Here is a 21573-nt window from a genome sequence, read left to right on the forward strand (position 1 = left end):
TTAAATATCTATTGTTGTTGTTGTTGATAGGTGATGACTCGACATTGGAAGATCAGAGATGGACGTGCAAGAAATGTACTCTTGTGAACAGCGGCAAGGCCATGTCGTGCGTAGCCTGTTACGGATCGAAATTGAAGTCGCTGACGATCGCAAACGATATGACGTTACGGAAGGGCGAGTTCTGGTCGTGCGTGAAATGCACCTTGAAGAATCCTCTGGGTCTGAACAGTTGTAAAGCGTGCAAATCGGAGAAGACGTCCTGCTTGGTCGTGCCGCCTCCTGCACCGGGCTCGAGGAGTCCATCACCCAGACATCAAGGAAACAAGAGGAACAACGGCTCGAGAGTTCTTTACGCGAAGATCAATTACGCGCAGAAGGCGAAGAATAAGACGAAAGTGAGTCTGGTGAGCGACAGAGATCAGAGCCCGTCCAGTTCGGTTCAACTTCAACAGCATATCCAGATGGTGAAGCCGTGGCAATGCATAACGTGCACCTTCGAAAATAGCAGATCTCAGGTGGTGTGCGATATGTGCATGAATATAAGACACGACGTGCTGGAGACGCCCGAGCAGCCGAAGCTGACATCCGATGAAATCGCCAACAAACATTGGCACTATATAGTGAAATACTGCAAACTGAAGAAACAGATCTACGTGGATGACACCTTCCCGCCGGCTCCTACCAGTCTTTACTACAATCCTGCCGAAAACAAAGACGCGCACGTCGTCAAGTGGCGGCGCCTACGCGACATCAATTTTGACGATGATCCAGACAAAGATCTGCCGTGGGCCGTATTCCGCAGACCCCTACCATCGGACATATCGCAGGGTGTCTTGGGGAATTGCTGGCTGCTGAGTGCCTTAGCCGTCCTGGCTGAACGGGAGGACTTGGTGCGCGCCGTTCTCGTCACCAGAGAGCTCTGCGCCCAAGGAGTCTATCAAGTGCGCCTCTGCAAGGACGGTCACTGGACGACCGTTCTCGTCGACGACTTCTTCCCATGTGATAAAAGAGGACATCTGTTCTACTCTCAGGTGAGCAAAATATTTCCCATCCGTTCATTTTTAAACATAGAGAAGATTATCGATTTGAATCTACTAGAATCATCGTAAATATTTTTCTAATCCATTGACGCAAATGATAATTTTAATCCTCCGATGATGATACTCCATTAACCAACAAACGAAATTATTCACAAACAAAAATAAACATAGAACACTAATTTCAAAAAATAGAAATAGGAAAATTAATAATTTTATATATGTTATTTTAAATTCTTCCTGATTATAGAGGTGCGTATAAAAACAACGCTTTTGTTGTTTTTCACGACATTTTTAGCAAATCTAATCTTATGCATCTTGAAAAACAATATGATTAAAAACTAATTTTTAGATATTATTATTTCTATACTATATATTTTTGTTGTATATACGTTATCATTACTGAAATGCAAATATTACTGCATTGGTTTCATATTTCAAAGTTTATAGTTCACTTTACAAAGATGTTGGCTAATACAGTATTCATGAATTTATTAAATTGCGTGCCATTTTTATATATATGGAGTATACGGTATTTGGAATATCAAAAAATATATGGATGAAATTTTAATAAGTTTCTAAGTTAGTATTTGCTCAATATTAATATACTGATGTTTTTTGCAGGCAAAAAGGAAACAGCTGTGGGTGCCTCTGATCGAAAAAGCCGTGGCGAAGATTCACGGATGCTACGAGGCTTTGGTATCTGGAAGGGCGATCGAAGGTCTTGCCACTCTAACCGGAGCTCCGTGTGAGAGTATCCCGCTTCAAGCTTCCTCAATTCCGGCTCCGGCTGAAGAGGAACTGGATACCGATCTCATTTGGGCGCAGTAAGTATTCAAATCAAATTGTGAAATGAACGTTATCTAATATATTTTTTAACTGTTAACAGACTTCTGTCGTCCCGACAAGCAATGTTCCTGATGGGTGCCTCTTGCGGTGGTGGTAACATGAAGGTGGACGAAGCCGAGTACCAGAGATGCGGACTGAGACCGAGGCACGCGTACTCTTTGCTGGACGTGAGGGACATCAACGAGCACAGACTACTACAGCTGAGGAATCCATGGGGACATTACGTGTGGACCGGAGATTGGTCCGATGATTCAGAGCTATGGACCGGTGAGCTGAGGAATCAGCTGATGCCTGATGGGCCACAGGACGGCACCTTCTGGATCTCCTTCAACGATGTCCTCAAGTATTTCGATTGCATCGACATTTGCAAGGCCCGGAACGGCTGGAATGATGTTCGAATGTCTGGTATTTTACCGCCTCTGGCATCCCAGCAGCATCTCTCCTGCATTCTGTTGACCGTTCTCGAACCGACCGAAGTCGATTTCACACTCTTCCAGGTAAATAATAATAAATAATAAAATAAAATCAATTTATTTTTAATCGTAAAATTCATTTACTAATATATTTTTATGTATATTTTAGGAAGGACAGAGGAAGTCTGAGAAGAGTCAGAGATCGCAATTGGATCTGTGCGTTGTCTTGTTCAAGGCTCGCAACGGCTCTCCTCCGAACATCGGAGCTTTAGTTGAGCACAGCAAAAGACAGGTTCGAGGATTTGTAGGGTGCAACAAGATGTTGGAACCCGGTGAATACATCGTCGTGCCGTTAGCTTTCAATCATTGGCACACAGGTCTCGAAGAATCCTCCGTGTATCCAAGGTATTTACTTATATTATTCGAATGCGTAGAAAGGATTTAACAGTTTTTCTTTTGCATAGATATGTGTTGGCCATCCATTCATCTAAGAGGGTGATGACGGAGCAGATGGCGCCTCCGCAACATATCCTCGCGGACTCGATAATCTCCCTGACTTTGGCGCGCGGCCAAAGGCACGAGGGCAGAGAAGGAATGACCGCATACTATTTGACCAAAGGATGGGCCGGTTTGGTTGTGATGGTAGAGAACAGGCACGAGAACAAATGGATCCATGTGAAGTGCGACTGTCAAGAAAGTTACAATGTGGTGTCGACCCGCGGTACTTTAAAGACTGTGGATTCGGTGCCGCCGTTGCATCGGCAAGTGATAATCGTTTTAACTCAGTTGGAGGGAAGCGGTGGCTTCTCCATAGCGCATCGTCTGACACACAGATTAGCCAACTCACAAGGCCTTTACGATTGGGGCGCACCTGGAACATCACACAATCCTGAGCTAGACTACCAGACGAGCGGTCTTCACACGCCTAGGCTCATCACATGAGCCCCAACTCCCATCCAGTGATATTAATTATACAGTTAACAAATACAATGAACAACAAGCAACACTATGCGAAAAGAAGCATAGCGTGCAATGTTTCTGCAATTTTAATTAATTATTTTTTTCGAATCTCTGTTCATTTCTTTATTGCGATATATGCATTTACGTTTTCGTCTGCACCGCATCGACTCTGCATTTATTTTATTTTAATTTAATTTATTATTTTTGTTTAACGAAAAAGACTGATTTATGTTTTTTTCTTCAATGTTATTTTTTGTTTACAGTAGTAATTATTTATTTCTGTGCACGTTCATTTCGCAGCCGATCAGTCTGGTTAGCTAAGTGCGAAAAGCGGCGAGGATTTCCGAAATTTTCCCATCACTTAGGCAAAGTCTAAGTGGCTCGCATTAGTACAATGGTTTGATTGCAGATGCAATCATTTTGTTTAGAATTTTTCTTCGATTAGTAAAAACCTCGTCGCCTTTCGCGCACTTTCTTCTATTATTTATTAATTGTAATCTCATCTTGTACCGTGAGAGACTGCATGAGAGTCCGTTTACTTTTTAATTATTTAATATATTTTTTTATAGTTACATTTATTTTTTGCACCCCCTTTTTACATATGATTTTAGTTTATCTTCTGGTCTTCCGAGAGTTTAGTTCTGTAAATTGTAATCACCAGAATAAGTTCAATTCGTACTGAGTGATTCATTCGTAAATCTGTCACTGATTACGTCTATCTCGAGTGGAGTGTATTATTAAAAAAATAGATTTTCTTTTTGGTTTGCTTGGCCCGACCTTGATTCATGTTTTATTTGTTGATATTGGGATGAATATTACTATGTATATAAAATATATACAAAGGAAGGGACATGGGTCTCGAGATTTTTAACCATGGCAGAATCTCAATCAAGGATTTAAGAAATAGGAACTACATTAAGTGCCGATTAAAGGTCAGACGATGATCGTCTTAAAACTTCAACAAAAAAAAACTCATTCTGAAAGTGAATATATATATATATAAGTAAGGATGTTATTATTTTATCAGATATACATATTAATTACATTCGGGAAATATGAAATATTTGTTTTGTGTAATTTACGACCAATATCGATAATTGTGTTATTATTATTAGAATTCTTCTTACTATTATCTTAATTACGTTTGCAAAGAGTTGTGTTCCATGAAAAAAAAAATGTCACACTTTGACACGTGTTCAATCGAATGTATGAGGAAAAGATGAAGTAAAAAAAAAACATTATGTATAAGGATGAAAAGAAATCGTTTAGGCATAGGCGTATAATAAATATATTTAATGAAAAAAAAATTATGAGAAGGTGAAACAAGAAATAAACAATATTTTAGGAGAACACCTAATTTATAAGCACATAGAAATTCAAAAAAATATATATATATATTGAAAGGACGATGAACATGAGGTGATTTTGATTCTACTTTCTTAACGGTTTGCGTTCTTTTGACTTGTTTTGTGTAAATACGAAAAGACGCGGAATCAGGGTAGGTCCTAAGTTTTTACATGCGAGTGATGATTTATAGTTTGAGTACATTCCTAATAGCACCGATCGTTTCGCTGTATTCGACTTCATTGAGCCAACAATGGAAGACAAGGTGTTTTGAAGTCCCATCTTGAAATCCATCATTCCAATTTTATTTGTTTTTTCTTCTTCAAGTAATTGAGACAATAAAACGAAACCGAAACATCTTGTTTTCTCCTTCAACAGTTACTTGAGTTATCCAACGGCTGATATAAACAAAGTCTACCTTAAAGAAATACAAACAAAACAAAATAATGGTGAGGATGTTGTGTTCTTATCAGTTTTATTTAGACTTTAAGATATGCAATGTATTTTCTATATATTAACAATCAAATCAATCGTGAAGGATTATGAGTTGTTTATATTAGCATATTATTAAACGCTTCTTATAGAAAGAGGAAACCTGTATGAAGAATTGTGTGTATTGTTCAATAAAAATGACATTAAGCTTTCAATTATTTAAAAGGAAAAGTGTATAATATTTAGAAAAAAAAGTGTAATAATAATTATTATATAATCATTTGCGCAAATCGGTTATTTTGAATACGATCTCGGAGAAGAGTGTTCTGGATTCCCAGGAGAGGACGTCCGTCATGCTGCCCATTTCGTTTATCGCTTCTTCATTTAAAACCATCCTCGACCTCTGGATCGTATCGACGATGCAAGACATGTTTTCCTCTGCCATGATCACATCCAGCGGTAAATTTTCGGTGAGTGTGTTCACCAAATTCCCGAAACGCTCGACCGAATTCAAGCCAACGTTATTCAAGATATCGTTCAGGATCTCCATTAGGATCTCCTTGGACTGCATCACGATCTCTTCATCAAACTGAAATTAAACTCGAGTTAAAATACAATTCTACAACACTCTTCCTACGTTCGCAATTACTTCGTTATCTTCGATCGAGTACAGCTTCTCCGCCGTTAATTCTATTAAGCTCTGCTGATCGTCGGTGTGCGGAGGCGGAATTGCAGCCAGGATGTCCGAGATTATTTGCTCCACGTCGCATTTGTTCATCACGTCTGATATCACCGACTTCAGCAGCTTAATTACCGAGTTCTTGTCGATTTCCCGATCGATGTTATCGAAGAGCTCTTCGATTATATTAATCAGCACATCTTGTCGCAATTTAAATCTGCAAAATCATAATAAAGTAATGGTGAAACAGAAATAGAAAAATCAACGAAACACGCACGCTTCTTTATCCTTCAAATCTTTCCAATACTCTTTAGCATACGCTTCCGTAAACTTGTATTCCTCCATATACTCCCAATCGGGAATCACACTCTCCTCCTCTTCCTCTTCTTCATCGACTTCTTCAATTTGAATTGTCGGAGGATGCTCCGGTTTGATTGTGTATCCCTTAGTCCGATACAACTTAATCTCAAGTTTCAACGTCTAAACGTAAAATTGAAATTTAATAAATTCTAAGTATTTGTATTGAAAATCAAACCTCGATATCTCTTTCCTGGTCCTTGGCCACTTCCTTAAGTTTATTGATATCGCTTTTCAATTTATTCGCCATTTGCACGACGTCCTCGAAATTATTCCTCAGATCCGTCTGATGTTCGATGATCTTCTCCAAATCAAACTTTTCTTTAGTAATCATCGTCAATAGATCAAACTTTATCGTATTCTCTTTGAAGACTTGCATCAGATGCTTCTGCTTAACTTTGTGAATATCATACCAATACTCTAGCTCCTTGATGAACATTGATTTGATATCAATCATCGACAGTTTCAAATTGAATATAAGCTTCTTGAGCAGAAACTCTTGCAATTCGTCGATATTAACGGGACCTCCGAACTGAATGGTCATCTCATCTGCGATTTCCCTGCGAATGCTCTTCATCGTACTCTGCATATGCGAGAAATCCACTTTCATCTTCATCAGATGCTTCACGCTAAGCTTATGCTTGGAGCGCTGCTGCACCGTTTCCATATACAATTCTCCAACCCTCTTATAGAGATTGCTCAAAGTGTGTTTAGAAAACACCAGGGAATCTTTGATTAAATTCATGTTTCCGCGCTCGGAAATATTCTGAATTTGGTCCAATCTCAGTATAACCGTGCACATGATCTTATTCAACTTGTGCTGCTTCTCCCTTTGAAACGTGTCCAACTCATCCTGGCTTCGCTTCAAACTACTTTGAAGTATCTTCGCCTGTTTCGTATAAGTCTCAAACTCTTTCTTGTGTACATCAATTTTACGAGTCAACTCTCTCACTTCCAATTCAACACCATGTCTTTGGTTGCGTAGTTGGAACGTTAAATCGTAGATGTTCGGATCGCAACCCTTCGGACAAACATTTTCGTCTAATCGGATTATACCGAAATCCTTCGAATCCAAACTCTCCGCATCCGCATCTTCAGACTCCTCGGAACTCGAAGATGACGAATCCGAGTCCGAATCTAAATCAACATTAAATTAAGTTGTTTTTTTTTTGTTTCTATAAAATTATAATTTGAGATTATACCGGAATCCGTCTGAACCTTTGGAGGCTTATACTTCTTCTTGAATATGCGCCTCAAAAAGTCAAAGAACTTATTTTCAGAAGTGGCGCTCATAAAGTTTCTCTGGATTTCCTTCTCCTTCTCTTCCAGCTTCGAAATATCTTTCTTTGCCACCTCGATCTCAGAGTTCACCCCTTCGATTAAATCTTGTATGTCCATTAATTCGATCATATTCGCATGGACCTGAAAGTATAAATAAGCAATCGTTTTGTAATTATAATCAATCCCTAACCAAATCAGAAAGCGTGTCTTCTTTAGCCTCGCAGTCCTTCAGGATTAGAAGCTCTTGATTCAACGTGAGCAAATGCAAGGTGACCAGATTAGAATCCACCGAGATTTCCATTCGTCTCAATCTTTCGTTCTGAACCTTCATATCGAACTCCTCAATCGCTAATTCCATGTACTTGATATTCTCGGCCTGGTAAAATATCATTTTCCTATAACGTATCCTCTTCAAGCGAGTTTCCCAATCAGTTTCAACCTCCTTTTCCTCATCGTTAACATGAGGCATTGTTTGCAAAACTTCTCGCTCCAACCGATCAGGTATCGGCTATCAAAATAATAAATTTACTGAGAACAAATATGAATCATTCAAGAACCTACCATTCTTGGAATTAAAGTTTTCTCCTCCGGAACATTTACGGATAGAATAGTTTCCACGTTGACCTCGAACTCTCTATCCGGAAAATCTTCCTCGAGGGTCATGTGAAATAGATCAGGACCGAAGCACCAATCCTTCTCGTCGATTTCCTCGTGAATTTTGAGCAAAGCCTTCGTTTGCCTTTCGAGGAAATTTAGCAGTTCCTTTTTATCATCTCTCAAACGATAAACCGTCTCATTGAAATCATGCGATAAATTGTAATGCTACAACAATATTCATCTTAATAGGTTTTCCTTTTTGTAGAAATATTCTTAATTACTCTTTCTCGGACGAGTAAAAGTTCTTTATATTTTTTGAATGTCGACTCGCGGAGATGTCTTGGTACTCTGTAATCCGGCGCTGATTTTAACTTGAAATCACCGATGGTGTCTTCGGCTTGTTTCAATGTAGCTACATCGTCAGCATCTGATGAAGCCACTGTTGGTTTGGTCGCGTTAAATGCTTCCCACTGAAAGCATGTATTAAACATCTTAAGTATCAGTAAAGAACAAATTATTAACAAATGGCCTGAAATAGAGCAAAATTTCCGCGTTAACAACTTAATTGACAAAGAATTCGAAATTTCTGATGATAATACATTTCAGTTAGATGAAAACTATGAAAATATATTTGATTTGTTATATATGAATAAAATTGAAATTGTATTTGAAGAAGAAGTTTTTCATGATTAAAACTTATTAAGAATTATCTCCAATCTACAGTAAGCCAAGAACGTTTCACATCATCAAAATTCTTTAAATTTTAATGATATTATTTTAGATTTTGCGTTGAAAAATGGCGCTTTTGCCATGCGCAGCACTTTTTGAATACGACTCCACAAAAGTTTACGCAGGCCCTGATTGGCCCTGATTATGTGCTTCCCTTTGCCTTCAGTTCGGTAAAATAAAGCCGATGCGTGCCCATTTTACTGTTGGTGTTGGTTGGTATTACATTTCTCCATTGTGTTATTGGGTTTTCATCAATTTTCATCAGTTTCCATTGAAGTCCAGTGAAGTTGTATTTGTATCTGGTCCCTGATTTCATCTTGAGTATAATAATACTAAATAAAATCAAATTGCTATTGATTTGCAATAAATATAATAAAAATGTCTCATAAAACCCTGTATTATACTTGGGATTTGTTTTATAGAACTGAGAAACATGTTGTCAAAAGCAAAGAAGAAGTGCTTATCTGCTTTGTGCATTTTATATTAATTACCAATGGGTTCCGGTGTATTGGCTTGGGGGACTCCAAATCATTTGAAGGCAATGAACCAAAGAGCAGAAAACTCCCAATCGGATGGAATGATGTGTTGCAAATGCGCTATGAGCATGAGGGAAAGCTGTACCTGTTTCTAGTAACAAAATTGGATGAAAAAAGGATCTTGATAAACTTGATTAGACCGCATGATAAGAGTGTGAGTTTGATTGAATTGAAAACATGCTCTGTAAGAAACATGTCTGGAATATTGGATAGACTTATACCAAGTTATAAAGAGCTCAATGAATATGTGGTGGAACAGTTCATTGACAAAATGAAGAGCAGCAAAAAAACTAAAGATGCAACATGCCAGACTGATGTATCACTAATGGGTCCTGTTGGGAGGTGCCAATTAAATTTTATGTGCACAAGGCCCGGTGGTTGGCAGTATACTGCAGAGGATGTTGAAAGGTTCAACATTCGTCGACTTATCACTAGAGTCCCTAGAGCCCGTCCTCTCAGGAATCTAAACGTGGACTAGATCCTGTTTAATTTTTGTATTGCCTAGAAATGATTCAAATGAAAAAAATTATAATTTTCGTCATCTTATTTATTTAAAGGTGGGGGACTACACTGATCACTGATCTTTTCTACATTTTCAAAAGTAGACAAAAATTTCACTGAATTTTCAAATAAACATGAAATAGGAAAGGCAAAAAAAATTCTTCTATTTAATATATAGTTTATAAGTATCTTGTGTTCTTTTATAACTTAATTTCTTAATTGTGGTTGTTCAAATCCTACTGTGTGTTTTGTATCTTTTTAAAAAAAAAATTATTAAAAATTTTAGAATTTCATTTGGTTCCTTAAAGCTTTATATCTTATATAATATTAATGAAAATAGGAATTAATGACTTCTCTGCTTCAAAGAGTTAAAGAACATTTATTTATTAATATAACTTGGATATTAATAAAAGACATTGCTTAATTCAGGTTAATTGAAGGTTTCCTAAAGATTTATATAGAAAATGTTCAAAATTTGGCGCTTGTACTTGTGGCGCCGTTGATGTACTAAGGATTCGATGACTGCGCCATCGCAGTGGCAATACAACAAATTTTTCATAAGACTTGGTTAAACGGATAGCAATGACATTTCATCTTTGAGTATAATAAAAAAAATAAAAGTAAATTCAAGTGTTTTGCAACAAATGTCATAAAACATGTCTGATAGAAACGCAATTTTTGGTTGGGATTTGCTTTACAGAAGCGAGCAACATAATATCAGGGGCACTGAAGATGTGCTTATCTGCTTTGTGCATTTGGTATTAATTGCTAATAGGTTTCAGTGCATTGGCTTGGGGGACTCCAAAACATTCGAAGGCAATGAACCAAGGAGTGAAGCCCTTCCTAATGGTTGGAATGAAGTGCTCCAGCTACGCTATGTGTTTGAGGGAAAGCTTTACCTGCTCTTAGTAACAAAAATGGATGATGGGGTCATGATGAATTTGGTTAGACCGCACGATAGGACTGTGGGTTTGATTGAATTGAAAGCAAGCTCTGTAAAAACGAGGAATGGATCATTGGATGAAATGATACCAAATAATAAACAGCTTATCGCATATGTGGTAGATCAGTTCATTGACAAAATGAAGAGCAGCAAAAGTAAAGATGCAACAAGCCAGACAACTAGTCATCAACAGAGGAGGATTTTGTTGCAGCATTCAGATATGAATATACCAGTTGGAAATCCCCACCCCATTCCATTACGTATTGATCCTGTTGGGGTTGGCCGTGCGGATTTGGACCCGCTTGCAGGAATGGGAGGGCCAAGGTTCGGCGGTTTGCAGTTTCCCCCACCTGTAGGAGGTGGTGGAATGCTATTTCAACCCCCAAGAAGACCGGATTTTGAGAGGCATAATTTACCGCCGGGTGCCATTCCGCCCGGCGCTAGATTCGACCCTTTCAGGCCTCCAGATGCAGACAGGCCTTTCAATCCACGCCGTTACCCAGACAACGATGAGATGCCTCCACCGGGTTTCGACGATATGTACATGTAGTTTTTACGGTTGTTTATTATGATGGATGCACTATTTATATGATTAGTAATAAGCACCATATATTGGTCTCTCATTCCGATATTAAGGAAATTAAAGTATTTATATATTGAATTTTATAATACCGGGAGCAATGGCATTTCATTATTGAGTATATAATAATAAAAAAGACTTACTTCTCTGGCTCGATCCTCCCGAATCTTCCGTCTCTTTCTGTATTTTCCGAGAACCCTAGTTATCTTTGGTCCCAGTCGATATTTGATTATCTCCGGCGACAATCCAACCAAGAAGTACTCCAGGTGTTGAACATCTGCAGCTGCTGATACCGCTTTGGTAATTGTAGCTGGAGGTCTCTCTGGTGCCCTAAGATCACATACACATCATATACATATGCGTTAAACAACACTAATTAAATTAAAACTAGAGTTTACAATACATAAAGATAGTCCTTCCTTAAAAACTACAATATTACTAATTTAATAAAGTTACGTAAAATTAAAACAATGATAAGTTCACAGTCGGATCTACAACTTACGGTTTCTTTTTGAACTTAGGTTCCCTAGATTTGGCTGCATTTAAGTACACGAAAATACTTTATATTATAGAGCAAGAAAAGTAATTTCAAAGTCTAACTAACTTTGGATTTGTTTACCTGCCTTTTAATTCCGCTTCTGCAATTTTCAAGTCTACCTCAGCAAGCAGATTATCAAAGTCGTAGCCAAGGGAACGCATTGGTAAACACTGCACCATCGTCTTCGATTTAACGGACTTCACTGTGATCGGATACATGTCCAGACTGAGCAAAAAGTGCTCCCTCATCTTTGTCAATAGTATATTTGATTTCTCCACATCGAAAGCCAATTTTCTCTCCACCAAATACTCGTCGGCCTTCAGTTTTTCATCTAGATTGTCTGTAACCCTTGAATCCAACTCGAGTTCCTCAAGAGGAATACGCTGTGACTCGGGAAGCGCGTCATTTCGAGCCAAAACGTCTTCATACTCTTCACGTAACCTTTCCAATATCTCCAAATAAACTGAAAAGATTCATTAACGTTGTGAATAATAATAATGGAATACGTACTGTCCTTGTTGCAATTGGCTACATCGTTAATTCTATCTTCTTCGGCTTTGACGATGGTTTCTTCCAAACTCAGCATTTCCTCACAGTCTATGTCCTCCACGGCTTTGATCACATGCTCCTCGGGGATGTGTCTTTGCATGTGTATCTCGGAATCGTCAGAGCTCTCATCCGAGTAGAAGCGAAACGTAAAGATGTTACCATCGTGCCCGCATGTTATGAAATACGAATCGTCGTAGCTGAACTGCATTCCGGCTATAAATCCGTTAAAATTGTCGTGCATATTCAGCTGCCAATAATTGGATAAATTGCGCCAGTTCTTGTGGTTGTTGCGATTCACGCGAATTGAACCATCCTCCATCGCAAAAATTAAGTATTCTCCATTTTTACTAAATTTAAAGAAAATAATTAGATCTATCTATTATAAATAAGGATTATTAATACCTATATGCATAGTTGTTAATTTCTATATCATCTCCGTGGTGTATTAAGGTGAATTTGTAAGGAACCTCTTCGGTCTGGCCAATTTTGTATTCGTAGATGTAACCAGCATCGTAACCACCCACCGACAACCAAAGAGTATCATCAGCCGTATGTTGAATCCACAAAATCTTATTGGGTATTTTAGGAATGTACAATGGCTCTAGAATTTCTTCGCTTTCCGAATCAACTGTAGAAATACATTTGAAAAATAAAGGTAACATTTAAAGTGTAATATAGTAACACACTAAGAAACACCTCTTCTTCGATATCAAGACCAGGATTTTCTTTTCTAAACTTTTCGAGAGCTTCCAACTTGACCAATCTCTTGGCCGCTTTCTTTGCTGCTATCTCCTTCAGCTTAATATTTCTTCGGATCTGCGCCTTGTAACTGGTGAACTTCTGAATTATTGGTTCAACGTGGAGTATGTATGTTATGGTAGTGTAGTATTGCGGTCTCAATGGAACCTCCACTGTCATAATCTCACCGTGGATGCAACCTAATATGATGGTATTATCCTTGAAAATGACAAATAACAGTAGAATACATATCGCAGAATAAGAAATGTTTACCAAATCTTTATGCCAAGTCATGCACACTACAATGTCAGGTGTAGGAATGAAACCAATTGGTATCAATTCCATGTATCTGTAACCGTTTCCTTTTATCACTTGATAGACAAACATGGTCGAATCTTCGGCTGCTGTAACGAAGATGTTACCAGGACGATTTAATTTCATCATCGTAATGCGAGAGGTGTGGGGTTTAGTTAACTAAAAACTTAAAGTTAAAGTAGATGATTTTACTAGAGCGTGATTAAATCACCTGAATTACTGACAGTTTACTTTCATTGATTTCTTCGGATATCTTCAAGATAACTACACGCACCGCTCCGTCAGTTAGTGAAACTATTAACACTTCCCCAGAAGGATCAATCTATAAAATAAGTGTTTTATTGTTATAAGAGGACTTGAAAATATTCATGCTTACATCCAGTGGAACCCAAATCACGCAGCATCCCATCGTGGGGAAAGGATGGATCAGGAGAAGAGTTCGAGTAACGTAATTATATAAATGCAATCTACCGCCGTTTCCCAAAGTGCAAAAGTAATTACCCCAAGGGCACACCGACAAGGACTCCGCTATACCTGCGTGACATTTCAAGAGTCTTTCGGATTCGGCTATGTTCTCAGAATCCGTGGACAAATCGATTCTCCAGATGCCACCTTTGCCATCCTAAAAAATCAACAAATCACTTCGGAAATAATCAACAGAAATAAATGTAACCTGTGCAAAGTAAAACGTGTTTTCCGGATCTTCGTACTGCTTGCAGATGCACATAAACTCCGCGTTGGGAGTGTAAAAATCGTAGGTGGGTTCCATCTCAACTACGCGATCCTCGTCTGGAGGATCGGCTTGGTCGATGGTATCGTAATACCAGATCCTCACCCTTCCATCCATTCCGACCGTCCACAGTTCACCATCTTTGTAATCGATTTGCACTATTGGCCCTTCATGGCACTTCTTGCGACCTCTTCTAGTCACCTCCAGCTTAATCAAACCTTCGTCCCAAACCAGTATATTTCCCCAATAGCAACCAGAGATCACCTTAAAGAAATAATTTCATTAAATTTTCAAATTTGCAATAGGATTATTCATACTTTTTCATCTGGCATGGGATAGATACCGACGATATCCGAGTACTCTGTTTTTCCAAATCGGCCCAATTCGCCTTGCAACTTAAGCCCGGTAAAAGTCTTGGCCATTTTCCAGAACTTTATATGAGCAATCCCTGAAAGTAATTGTTAAAGCATCGAAAAGTACCAGATACATTTAAAAAATACCGCAAGACGTGATCTGTCCTGGAACTTCCGGAGCGAACATAACACTCTGCACATCGTTCACATAGGATTTGGTGCGTAGCAGGATCATCGATTTCGGCCAATTCCAAACGGTGATCATGTAATCCGGATCTCCCCCTTGCGACACCAGAAGCTTACCGTTCGGACTATATGAAGAAGCAATTAATAAAGTACATAAATTTAGTATTCGAATAAATCACCTGTAATCCAAATGCGTGTAACGTCTGGTCGTGCCTTCTTTCAGGACGCACATGATATCCATTGATGGCCACTCGTATATAATTATAGGAGGATTGATTCCATTCTCGGCAATAGCGATGTGCGGATAATCCGGATGGTAATTTTTCTACAGAAAAAAAAAAGAAACGAATTATTCAAAAGTGCGTAGATTAATTATATAAAACTCAACGGCGATGTGACCAATTCCTCCTCCATAGGCGCTCCTCCTGAACCAGACCTCCCTTGTTTCCGCATCGAAGAAGTGAATTAAATTGCCAGATGCAAATATGATAGTCCTCTCGTCGACGTTTAACAGGTTATATGGTTTCTTGCAATCGTAACCATAAGAATAACTATGATATAATTAAGGAAAGTTATACAAAAATAAAAAAATAACTATTCATATTCAAAATGTACATTTGTTTCTAGGACTAAATATACTGAATTTCTTTTTCATTCTATTATAATATATACATGTAAAATTGTATTTGATATTTCATCCCTTAACGAATTAATTATTTTATTTTACTGTTGTTTTATAACAACTTCTTTGTTTTTTTAAATAAACTTATCATCGCAAAAGGATACTCAAATTCTAAAATGTTCTCCTCGATGTCGCAGTTCTCGCTGAACCACGGTCTCGAGATGAAGTTCTCAGTGAGATATCGAAAGGGCAACTGCTGTTCGTAGTCGATGAAGTCACCCTCGAACTCCTCGTCGGCTGTCTGCAAAGTGTACCCAGTATCCGCTGTGATATCGTCGAAATCGCTCTCTGTTCTCGACATTGCGAAGAACTTGTTTATTATAATCGAAAGGAAACGACACTGTCTTCTTGACAGCGCTTCTAATATTATCGTGTAAACAGCCTACGGCTCTCCGTTTGATCCATGCAATTGCTTGGCAACGAACAGCTAGGTTTTGTATATTGCTCATGGAAACTCATTTCCGGACATCGCGGTCTTCCACTTTCGTTGGACGCGATATATTTCAGGAATTTCAATGCGATAATCGTTTCATCGAAATTGCATTCAAAGTAAGCTGAAAGTAAAGGAGGAAATTCAGTTGGGAATTCCGGCGCTATTCATGCATAACTGGAATTGTATAGACTTTTGATCCCGTTACAACATTGCTCCAATTAGCACTAATTCCTTTGTAAAATGATCAAAGGTTGGACAATTCAATTCAATTTCATTTATTTTTTTTAATATGTATTAGTATTAATAGAAACAAAATTAAATATACATACTGGCTACGGTTCTACTGAAAATTGCAAGACTACTGAATATTAAAAGATAGTCTTGGTCTACGGTGCTTTGAAAAAAAATGCAAGTCTCTCGTGGTCTACGGTATTGCCAAATATTGCAAGTCTACGGTGATAACTGAAATTTCAAAAGAGATAGACTAAGCCATGGTCTACCGCAGTGTTTCCCAAACTATGTTATCAGGTGTTAGATAAAAACCTGGATTCAAATTTCAGGATTTACGAAGTCTTTCGTTGCAGGGATAGTTTGGGAAACCTGGTCTACGGAGTCATAAAAAAATTGAAAGACTAAGTATTTTTAATAAGTACATTAACTAATATCAAATTTACGAAAAATAAGTTATTTATTCACAGAGCCAATATACAGTAATGTTTCATATTCAATTATGGAACAATAATCAAAAGGCTATTGACCGTAACGCGTTTGCCTACTCATTTACATTGAATTATAATTAGTTATTTCTAAATATTATTTGTTTCACATCCACAGCAAAGAATATTCATGACAGTGGGATGAAAGTTCTTTACCATTGAACACATCCATACCAAAGAGAATCAGCGCAACATTATTAAAACAGAGATAATTGTTAATATATTATCGTAATGCAATTATATAAATTGCAAGTACTTGTTAAGGTTGTCATGGAGCCTGCAAAATTCACAAGTACTTTGTAAGTGACGAATTTAGAATAATCGCAAATGCATTGAAATATTGTTTCCTTGGAAACAGTGTCAACTGTAAAAAAAACAAAGATGATCGATAGAAGAATTTGGATAACAATGTTCGTAATGGTATGATAGCGATACGGAATGGGAAAACTATTAAATCAATTCCCCGGATAGGTGCCGCACGTGACAAGTTTTGGGTCTATCCGATATTCGTCGATTACATAACGACATCGCTTCTGAATATTAATACTGTATGTTGAAGAAGTCATCTTCGTGATGACAACTGCTTGCTTTGCCAGACAGAAACTGTCCACTTATTGGGATTAATTGAGAAGCAAGAAATGCGGTGTGCTATTATTATGTGTGTAGGATTCGGATGTTGCATGCGTCTCGTTTGTTTCATTTCTTCAATATGTTGGACGTGACCGACAATACCACTGTTTCACAAATTACGATCGAGAAGTAAATAAATAAATATTTATTGTCCGGTGTTTGTTCAAACGCTTTGCGCAATTCGAAAACACTTGCACTTTATTAAAGCAACGATGATGGATTCGAGTAGGCATCAATTTCGTCATCACGGAAATCAATTGTTTTATATAAAATTTAGATTTTGTTTTTTTTTTTAATAAAAATCTTAAGTCACAATATTTGCTCAACCTAATCCAACTTTTTCAATTGTTATCATTGTGTACAATTTTAGTAAACAAGTATTTTTTTATACATTTTCTTAACAAAAATATTACTTGAATGCATATGTAATAAAATGTTTCTTTAAATATGCACCTAAAATACATTTGGACATCTTCAAAGGTAATTTTTCATTATTTACTTTACTGGATTATTAAATTTTATTACCGGTAGATGTTCTACATTTCTGCGAGACTATCTAACCTCTAGTTTATAATAAAGCTAAGATCATGTAAACATGCATAATGTAGCTATTGTTGATTGTGTAAACAGATTAGCGGCGTCGCGGCAAATCATTGTCCTTTAGTATAAACAGGGCCCCGATGTCATCAAACTTTGCTTCTGATTGCTGCAATCGTTTGCAAATCGCGATATCAGTATTAATAATGATCGAAGAGTCTTTCTGCAAACTCCATTCAGTTTAATACGATACATATTATCAAATGAAACGGACGTTTTCCAAGTTCAAAAGTTGTTGATTGTCCCTGCAGCAATTTGGAACGTTGTTAATTGACATTGTATTATCATCACGAAACCACAATTTCTTCTGTCCGGTAAATAACTTCTTTATTTATTTTATAACTATAATTGATAATATAAATATTCTTAAAAATCTAATAATAATTAAAGTTTCTTTAAACAATTCATGATTTTTAAAGCTTAAATGTTAGTTGCTTAGTTAAAAATTGTGTATTTATTGACGCCTGTCAAAACTTATTGTAACATTTTTTCAACGCCATTTAGTTTTTTTTAAATTTAAATATTTGTTTATAGTATTAATTAAAAATTAAAATGTCAACATGACAGATAAGAGATTGCGTGACTGCTTACAATAGTTAAGCAACGTGTATTATCATCACGAAACCACAATTTATTCTGTTCGGTAAATAACTTCTTTTTATATTATAACTATAATTGATAATTTAAATATTCTTGAAAATCTAATAATAATTAAAGTTTCTTTAAACAATTATATAACTATAATTGACAATATAAATATTCTTGAAAATCTAATAATAACTAAAGTTTCTTTAAACAATTCATGATTTTTCAAAGCTTAAATGTTAGTTAGTTGAAAATTTTGTATTTATTGACGCCTGTCAAAACTTATTGTAACATTTTTTCAACGCCATCTACTTTCTTTTTAAATTTAAATATTTGTTTATAGTATTACTTAAAAATGAAAATGTCAACAAGACAGATAAGAGATTGCGTGACTGCTTACAATAGTTAAGCAACGTGTTTCGCTGCCTCTTTTTTAAAAACAAATATAATAAATTATTTGGAACAGTAATAAATCTCAATTTCACTTCTATAAATTATTAAATCTATGAGTTTCTATAAGAAATATTTCTTTTTATCGTTCAAATTGTACTGGTTTATAATTAATGTATACAATAAAAGGATTTATAATAATAAAGTTAAATAATGTTTAAACTATTTTGACATTTCATCATTACAAATGAATGAAATATGTAAACCATTCTTGCTCTTCCGAAAACACTTTCATTTTTTTTTGTTGTTGACCGTCCGTTGCTACGGTTGAACGTAAACACGAAATAATGAATGAATGAATGTGTGTTATTAGTAATACGCAGGTGAATCATTCAACTTCTGAGTATTTCTCTTCTGCAGAATCGTAGCACAATCAGCGTCGCAGAGGAATCCGGTAGCAATCTCGCAAGATTTGATTCACACAAGAATGTATATGAATCAATATGTTTCTAGTGACGCAGAACAAATTAATAATTAATTAATGTGTTAATTAATTTTCTTTCATTCTTTTAAAGTGCAGACAAGAAATACTGTTATAAATGTGTGGAAACGAATTGAAATTGTTAAATAACATATAGTTTCCGTATCTTGAAACAATATAGGATTTAAAATATCTTATCATTAATTTAATATTTATATAAGCAAGTCAAGTGCACAACGAGAATTTCCAGACGTAATAAGAATGTTTCGTCTTTATGAAGAACTGGGTTTTAAATAGTTTGTTTTTTTGATTATTTCTTTTAATTTATGCTAAGAATTTCAGAAATACGAATTAATCTTGGTAAATAGAAGCGTTTTTCACTATTTCTTCATTGGATGCATTTTGTCAATATAACTTTTATTTTATATATTTATAATATCAATAAATATTGTTACTAATAAAATAAATAGTTCTATAAAACATTAAAAAATGTTGAGAAACTCTGCTTTATACTTGTATGATGATTGTCTTATGTATTTAATATATTTGGGGAATAAATTCAAAAAACTGTGGACTTTGATTTCTTTTGATATTCGATTAATACAGTTTAGCAATAATTTGCGAAAACTGTTGTTGTTGTTTTTTTGTATTGAATTTATTAAATATTGTATTGTAATAGAAAAGTTACATATCGATGAGTTAATGACCTTGCTAAAGTGTAAGTCAAATATTTTTGAAATCGATTCGTTTTAATAAATAGATTATAATTGGTTTCGCATACGAGTTAATTGTTGATTGTGATGCACGCGTTCCGTGTATTTGTGATTCATTTCCATAAAAGAAAAAAAAACAAGTTTATAATAGATTGTTGATTATAACTGATTTGTTAAAAAGTATTTTTAATTTTCAAGTTTTATTATATTTATTTATAAGTCAGAATTTACTTTAAAGTCTTTCTACAATAAGGGTAAATTTAGTTATATTATAGTAAAACATAATATATGTAGTCTAAAAGTTAAACAAGTGGTTCAAATGAAGGTACTTGGATAAGTGACGAAAGGTCGAGACGATTTTATATGTATATGTATGTTATGTATCATACTTTTTACTGTACAAATACTTTTCTATAATAATGAAAAGTTAATTATTAATTAATTTGAATTTAATTACCTAAAATCAGTAATGTGTATAAAATGATTTAAAAATAATTTACTTAACTAATTATTAGTTAAAATGTTAACAACGTTTATTTAAGTATTAATTACATTATGTGTTTTATGACTTAATTCATTAAACTTTTATGTAACCGGGCATTAGTTATCCAAACTTTTGTTAACGCTACTTGACGTTAAATTAAGATATGCATGTGACCTTTCATTATGTTTTATTGCCTGATTATTTAGTTAACTCAAATTTCATACAAAATTTTATAGAATTTATATGTGATTAAGGTATTAAAGACAATAGGGTTTACCAAATATTTGTTAAATGACAATTTTGTTTTGGTTATGTTACATAATATTATATTTACCTAGGTAACCTAATTGTTATGAAACATAAAATTTGATATTACATTTTAAAGAAGTAAAACATTAACAAAGTATTCAAACCATTAAACCATAAACTTCTATAAAAGCGTTTTTCAACCTTTTTTACCGCGCAACCCAACATATTTGCTTTTAGTACTGAGATCCAATCGAATTTCACCTGTTTATCACTTTGACACAAGGTGACAGCTGTCATTTCGCGACTTATTACGACCAAATTTTGGGTTGCGACCCACAGATAATGAGTCACCTAGGTAACCGAACTGTTAATTCTAATGGTAATTTTCTAAAAAGTTTACACTATGAAAATATTTAATACGTTAGTTAACTAATGATAAGTTAGTGTTGTCCAATGATGTTAAATTGAATTTTTATTCATCTAGTTATTTTATCTTTGATTTAACCTGAAATTCTCAAAAACATAAATGATAATGGCATTTAAACAAAAAATGAAAAATTTAAAAAATCATTATTGTTATATTAAGAATATAATAATTTAACTACAATTGTTGATTGATCTATTTCTTAACAAAACATTAGCTAATATTGCGGTAGATATTAAATGGTTGTGTAACCAAAAATGATATATTGTGACCTAATTAATTGACTTAATAAACTTGGCCGTTACATTTCTAGAATTCACGCACAATAAAGGTATTTAACGATTCGGTTAACTAAACATCCGTTAATGTTAATTTTCTCATAAAAATATAGGAATATTACCAAAAAAAAATGACTCATTCTATATCATTTTTTATAAAACGATATTTCATGATCAATTCTTAAAATTCATACATGATTTATGCAATTACATAAAAAAATAATATATTTAAATTAATAATAATTATTTTTAAATTAGTTTAAT

The 21573-nt window shown here is 35.4% G+C and overlaps 4 protein-coding genes across 4 annotated transcripts in view; 3 read left to right on the top strand and 1 right to left on the bottom strand.

Annotated features, from left to right (window-relative positions):
• The window catches only part of LOC108567148 (calpain-D), a 41090-nt gene extending 37259 nt beyond the window's left edge, over nt 1-3831 (top strand). Inside the window, exons 7-11 of the mRNA XM_017927448.1 lie at nt 31-1031; nt 1662-1864; nt 1927-2383; nt 2469-2704; nt 2764-3831. Of these exons, the coding sequence (XP_017782937.1) occupies nt 31-1031; nt 1662-1864; nt 1927-2383; nt 2469-2704; nt 2764-3241 (2375 nt within the window). The 3' untranslated portion in view covers nt 3242-3831. The remainder of the gene's footprint in view (nt 1-30; nt 1032-1661; nt 1865-1926; nt 2384-2468; nt 2705-2763) is intronic.
• A 1464-nt stretch (nt 3832-5295) lies between these two features.
• Nucleotides 5296-15856, bottom strand: LOC108567166. Its single transcript, XM_017927480.1, has 22 exons — nt 15434-15856; nt 15036-15198; nt 14827-14972; nt 14609-14772; nt 14426-14556; nt 14052-14372; nt 13755-14000; nt 13590-13700; nt 13337-13537; nt 13012-13282; nt 12728-12953; nt 12287-12672; nt 11858-12239; nt 11382-11568; nt 8231-8419; nt 7914-8174; nt 7543-7860; nt 7274-7493; nt 6250-7208; nt 5992-6194; nt 5685-5931; nt 5296-5624 (listed from the first exon to the last, which is right to left on the bottom strand). The coding sequence occupies exons 1-22, from the start codon at nt 15628-15630 to the stop codon at nt 5313-5315; spliced, it is 5841 nt and encodes a 1946-aa protein (XP_017782969.1). The 5' UTR covers nt 15631-15856; the 3' UTR covers nt 5296-5312.
• LOC108567168 (proteasome inhibitor PI31 subunit-like) lies at nt 8744-9713 on the top strand. The gene has a single exon (XM_017927482.1). It carries the CDS (start codon nt 9057-9059, stop codon nt 9690-9692), a length of 636 nt encoding a protein of 211 aa, XP_017782971.1. The 5' UTR covers nt 8744-9056; the 3' UTR covers nt 9693-9713.
• Nucleotides 10261-11312, top strand: LOC108567167 (proteasome inhibitor PI31 subunit-like). Its single transcript, XM_017927481.1, has one exon. The coding sequence runs from the start codon at nt 10372-10374 to the stop codon at nt 11206-11208; it is 837 nt and encodes a 278-aa protein (XP_017782970.1). The 5' UTR covers nt 10261-10371; the 3' UTR covers nt 11209-11312.
• Nucleotides 15857-21573: the final 5717 nt, after the last annotated feature.

This window comes from Nicrophorus vespilloides, unplaced genomic scaffold (assembly GCF_001412225.1).
Source record: "Nicrophorus vespilloides isolate i.1.1-1 unplaced genomic scaffold, Nicve_v1.0, whole genome shotgun sequence".
Lineage (NCBI taxonomy): Eukaryota > Metazoa > Arthropoda > Insecta > Coleoptera > Silphidae > Nicrophorus > Nicrophorus vespilloides.